General features: G+C 40.8%; 1 protein-coding gene across 1 annotated transcript in view; it reads right to left on the bottom strand.

Moving 5' to 3' along the window:
• Positions 1-1,440: 1,440 nt before the first annotated feature.
• The window catches only part of ckap5 (cytoskeleton associated protein 5), a 40,366-nt gene continuing 35,635 nt past the window's right edge, over positions 1,441-6,171 (bottom strand). Inside the window, exons 41-44 of the mRNA XM_019878156.1 lie at positions 5,089-5,172; positions 4,830-4,989; positions 4,636-4,754; positions 1,441-1,856 (exon numbers count right to left, since the gene is read on the bottom strand). Coding sequence (XP_019733715.1) covers positions 1,596-1,856; positions 4,636-4,754; positions 4,830-4,989; positions 5,089-5,172 — 624 coding nt within the window. The 3' untranslated portion in view covers positions 1,441-1,595. The remainder of the gene's footprint in view (positions 1,857-4,635; positions 4,755-4,829; positions 4,990-5,088; positions 5,173-6,171) is intronic.

The following is a 6,171-nucleotide window of genomic DNA, read 5'->3' as shown; positions in this document are numbered from 1 at the left end:
AAAAAAAAAAAAAGAAAATCACAGATGTAATGCCATGCTCTTTCAACCCTCGGCAGCGAGAATTTCCTTCAGCGGGATGAAGAGCTGAACACGAGTCTGAAGCGCTTTTTCGTTACACTCACATTGGCTCTGAAGACATGTTCCAAAGAAATGTCTGTGTTAAACAAGGACATTACATTAGTACATTACATACAAATAGTATTTACAGGGACTCACAGTGTCCATGCTAGGGATGAAACTGTTTACGGTGGATGGCTAAACGGTGATAAAATTGCAACTCTAAATTATCCTCATTGTTATCGTTAATGTGCTGAGCTGAGCTGTGCGCGGCCCTTGCTGTGGGCAGAAAGAACAAGGTAGTGACAAAGAGCGGGCTATACATTTTACATAAAAAGGTGGGTCAAAAGAGAAAACACAATCATTGTCTGTCCATTCATTCCTGTGGTGGTGTTTGGGGAACGGTGAGTTATCGCTGAAGTGCAAGTCAGCCCTCGGGTAGCAGACAACGCTTTGTCTTGGAGTCTCAAGTACAAACAGTTATCAGATGGGTAAATTGCGCGAGGTGACCAAAAGTCCTTTAAAAGAGCCAATCAAGTAGAGCCAATTTGAATTCATGAGTTATAGGTTTGTAACTATTGTCTGCTTGAAATTCAGATTCAATTGCACTTATATTAAAATTGGCATGACTAATCTGTATCGAGTAGCCGTAGTGTGCATAACTTTGGTGTTCATGTTCACTAAAACATTTATCAAATATTTCTATTTGATTAAGGGAAATAATGTAGCCTCCAATTAGATTGGGGAGTCCCACCACCATTAAATTTGTCATCATAGCCATTGTTAAGTATTTTGGGGGGTGTGCGAAAATTCCAGAAAATTCCCTTTGGTTACAGCAGTTTACAAGTTATAATGCTAGAAAGTACACAGGGTTTACCAATTTAATATTTTTTTGTATTCAAAATAAAACTAATATTTTTATAAGGTTTCTGGAGCGTGCATCTGAGATTTTTCTCTTTCGCCCAAAATAAGCTGGAAAAGGCTACAGCTCACCCTAGCGACCCTAGTGAGGACAAGTGGCAGAGAAAATGGATGGATGGATATCATAATACCGACAATGGCGATGTGAAATTTTCACATGGTTTCATCTCTAGTCCACGCACAGCACAATCGACTTCAACACATCCCGATATGGCTCTGCGCAATTAAGAATGGCGACAATACAAGTAGGGTTTACGAACATAATATAAAACATGGACCCTAATATAACCGTTAACAACTATGCCGTGCTGTTTGAAGTGGTTTTAGATGAAAAAACAAGAACTGCTCCCCTCAGTTGAGTCTGCCGTAAATTCCGCAATGCATTAGTTTGCATACAATCTCAATCAACGCAGCTCTAGCACAGATGAGCATAAAAAAAAAAAAAAAAAAAAAAAAAACCGCTTGAGCTGAATTATCTATTGGATGTTTTTTATATATACACAGGAAAAGTGGCGTTTGGGTTCCAAATGTCCATTATGAGCGCAGGAAGAGAAACAGAACGTGCCGTAAAACGGGGATGCCGGTTACGACCAACAGGTGGTACAACTGCAGAGTTCCTACTCCCGATTGTTCTTTATACGTTCCAGACGCTTTTTTAGGTCCCCCAGGTTAGCCGCGGGCGAGGCCGAGCGGGTGTGCGCATTGGACGGCGAGCGTGGCTGAGTGTTGTGTTCCTGCTGATAGAGCTCTCTGGACTCTTTGAGCTGCGACAGCTTGCTGTGGAGCATGTCTGTGGAGGAGGCTACCGACGGCTTGGATGACAGCAGCGAGGAGATGGGGGCTCGCTGTTGGGGCTCATCATCACCTCCACCGATGCTCTGCAACACATGGGCAAAGACGAGTATAACAGTCCAAACACTAAATTACAGGCCGGGGTTCCAGGAGGGTGCTTCCTGCATTGAAAACACATCATACACAAAATAAAGTGGTACCTGGGCTTACAAGTGCCTCAACTTAAAAACCTTTCAAGTTTAGAGCTGCCCCTAGAAGGGCAAAACGCAGGGTCAACATAACACATATCAGTATTTGTTTACTTTTTAAATTGCTATTGATTTGGTTTATTCATATTTTACTTTCTTACCAATTTATTTTCTTGTCCTTTAAAAATTACTTAAAGATTTCCTTTCACCAAAATCAATAGAGTTCATACCAACACATATTTCCACATGACATGGTACAAAATAAAATCCCTGAGACCTCAGGTTCGCCCAGTAAATCCCAAGACAATAACATAAGATAAAATAATTAAGATATTAGGGTAATGCATAAAAATTAAAACAAAGAATGACAATGCAAAAGACTTGAATTTCTGTAAACCACAATCAAAACAACTGCACAGGAAATTTTGGAGCAACTCCATAATGAATCAGAGCGTTCCCTTTAGCCAAGAGGGAAAAAATGGTGATGATTGATCACTTCATAGTCATGTAACAGTGTTACAAAATCAAGGTTTGAACGAGTGACAGTGCATGAAAAAAAAAAAACTCACCCTGGTGTTTTCTAGGCCTTGCCTCTGGCGTAAGATCTTGAGTCTCTCGTAGTAGACCGCCGGCTTTAGATCTTCATCATTACTGCTCAGACTGTTGTCAGCAGCATGCTGTGCAATCACTGCAGAATGACACTTACATTTGACATTGCTATTTGTCGACAAAGCTCAATAGCACTTTTTGTCCATTCCCTTACCTGCCGGGTTCTGAATGCGAGGTTTGCCCTCTCGCTCGGACTCGATCATCCGAAGCCCTCGCTCCACGTAACTCTGGAAGAATGGGGTTGTGCTTTTGAGGAAGGGCTCAAGGTCCACATCGGTACACTTTTGTTTGTACTCGTACAGCTCTGTCAAACCCTGGGGATATTCAGGTACAAATATTTCATGAAATCCTTCGAACGATGCTCCAAGATCTGAATATTTTACAAAACAAAGCCGAAGAACGCTCAAACGGACCTCTTTAGTGTTCTCCTTGGAGCCGATCTTCTTGAAGATTTCAGTGAGAATGTCATGGACCTTTGCCTTTGGCATCCCATCCTCCTGGGGACAAAATTTTTCTCAGTTGAGTTTTCAAACTTGAATGTCAACTTCTTTAACGTTATTTTACCTCCAACAATGCTGTGGTATTTTTTTAATTTCATTTTTAAAAACACAATGGCGAAGCTAAAGAAGTTGGGGTGGGAGTGGGGGGACACCACATACTCCAGGTTTTTTGTGGTTAGCTGCCCTCGCCCACCCACAAAAAAACAACCAACAAAGTTAAAAAGAAGGAATTAGTTTATCATAATTTTACATTCCAAAAACTTTACAGAAAAGGTAACATAAAATAACAGAACCGAACATAATATAAAACATGGACCCTAATATAACCGTTAACAACTATGCCGTGCTGTTTGAAGTGGTTTTAGATGAAAGAGGAGAGAATCAAATCCTCCTTCCACCATTGGATCAGACACGTCATGATCATGCATGATGCCACACATGTCAGCTACACGCTAAGTTTGAAAGTAAGCAAGCGCTGTTACAGCTGCAGCTGTTCTGAAAACGCCATACGAATAAAGATCCATTAAAACAAACAAACAAAACAACAAACCAGTAATAGTGTTTTGTTTTCCACCATTAATAAACCATGCTGGCAACAGAGCAGTTGTGGCAAACATTGGCTTGTTGACAGTGAATGCACCTTACGTACAGTTAATTATATGTAGCTTGCATGCTGAAAAACAACACGAGTTTTTACTTCACTACTTCTTCAATACAGTTTAAATTTAATTTTAAGCAGCAAAATTGTCAAAGCAACAACCGATACTGCCATTACTCTTTGAGCTGCGACAGCTTGCTGTGGAGCATGTCTGTGGAGGAGGCTACCGACGGCTTGGATGACAGCAGCGAGGAGATGGGGGCTCGCTGTTGGGGCTCATCATCACCTCCACCGATGCTCTGCAACACATGGGCAAAGACGAGTATAACAGTCCAAACACTAAATTACAGGCCGGGGTTCCAGGAGGGTGCTTCCTGCATTGAAAACACATCATACACAAAATAAAGTGGTACCTGGGCTTACAAGTGCCTCAACTTAAAAACCTTTCAAGTTTAGAGCTGCCCCTAGAAGGGCAAAACGCAGGGTCAACATAACACATATCAGTATTTGTTTACTTTTTAAATTGCTATTGATTTGGTTTATTCATATTTTACTTTCTTACCAATTTATTTTCTTGTCCTTTAAAAATTACTTAAAGATTTCCTTTCACCAAAATCAATAGAGTTCATACCAACACATATTTCCACATGACATGGTACAAAATAAAATCCCTGAGACCTCAGGTTCGCCCAGTAAATCCCAAGACAATAACATAAGATAAAATAATTAAGATATTAGGGTAATGCATAAAAATTAAAACAAAGAATGACAATGCAAAAGACTTGAATTTCTGTAAACCACAATCAAAACAACTGCACAGGAAATTTTGGAGCAACTCCATAATGAATCAGAGCGTTCCCTTTAGCCAAGAGGGAAAAAATGGTGATGATTGATCACTTCATAGTCATGTAACAGTGTTACAAAATCAAGGTTTGAACGAGTGACAGTGCATGAAAAAAAAAAAACTCACCCTGGTGTTTTCTAGGCCTTGCCTCTGGCGTAAGATCTTGAGTCTCTCGTAGTAGACCGCCGGCTTTAGATCTTCATCATTACTGCTCAGACTGTTGTCAGCAGCATGCTGTGCAATCACTGCAGAATGACACTTACATTTGACATTGCTATTTGTCGACAAAGCTCAATAGCACTTTTTGTCCATTCCCTTACCTGCCGGGTTCTGAATGCGAGGTTTGCCCTCTCGCTCGGACTCGATCATCCGAAGCCCTCGCTCCACGTAACTCTGGAAGAATGGGGTTGTGCTTTTGAGGAAGGGCTCAAGGTCCACATCGGTACACTTTTGTTTGTACTCGTACAGCTCTGTCAAACCCTGGGGATATTCAGGTACAAATATTTCATGAAATCCTTCGAACGATGCTCCAAGATCTGAATATTTTACAAAACAAAGCCGAAGAACGCTCAAACGGACCTCTTTAGTGTTCTCCTTGGAGCCGATCTTCTTGAAGATTTCAGTGAGAATGTCATGGACCTTTGCCTTTGGCATCCCATCCTCCTGGGGACAAAATTTTTCTCAGTTGAGTTTTCAAACTTGAATGTCAACTTCTTTAACGTTATTTTACCTCCAACAATGCTGTGGTATTTTTTTAATTTCATTTTTAAAAACACAATGGCGAAGCTAAAGAAGTTGGGGTGGGAGTGGGGGGACACCACATACTCCAGGTTTTTTGTGGTTAGCTGCCCTCGCCCACCCACAAAAAAACAACCAACAAAGTTAAAAAGAAGGAATTAGTTTATCATAATTTTACATTCCAAAAACTTTACAGAAAAGGTAACATAAAATAACAGAACCGAACATAATATAAAACATGGACCCTAATATAACCGTAACAACTATGCCTTGCTGTTTGAAGTGGTTTTAGATCACAGAGGAGAGAATCAAATCCTCCTTCCACCATTGGATCAGACACGTCATGATCATGCATGATGCCACACATGTCAGCTACACGCTAAGTTTGAAAGTAAGCAAGCGCTGTTACAGCTGCAGCTGTTCTGAAAACACCATATGAATAAAGATCCATTAAAACAAACAAAACGTCAAACCAGCAATAGTGTTTTTGTTTTCCAACATGAATAAACCCCTCTGGCAACAGAGCAGTTGTGGCAAACATTGGCTTGTTGACAGTGAATGCACCTTACGTACGTACAGTTAATTATATGTATCTTGCGTGCTGAAAAACAGCACGAGTTTTTACTTCACTATCACTTCAATACAGTTTAAATTTAATTTTAAGCGGCAAAATTGTCAAAGCAACAACCGATCCTGCCATGTTTGATGACGTGTATCCAACATCATGGGGCAAGTCGAAGAAGTAACACGCGCTGTCCTAATTCCGTAATTTTTGCACGCTCATAATCTGCACTCTTGAACAACACGTGGACTTCTTCTAAATGTACACTTCATTGAGGATTGTAGGGGGTAGTGTGGATATTAGGACAGGGCCAAATCTGCAGCCCCTATCCTCTCCAGCCTGCCAATCGTGCATTGTGCGTG

This window comes from Hippocampus comes, unplaced genomic scaffold (genome assembly GCF_001891065.2).
Source record: "Hippocampus comes isolate QL1 unplaced genomic scaffold, H_comes_QL1_v1.1 scaffold37, whole genome shotgun sequence".
NCBI lineage: Eukaryota > Metazoa > Chordata > Actinopteri > Syngnathiformes > Syngnathidae > Hippocampus > Hippocampus comes.
The sequence above is the reverse complement of the archived record's forward strand: the minus strand, read 5'-3'. Positions and strand labels throughout refer to the sequence as shown.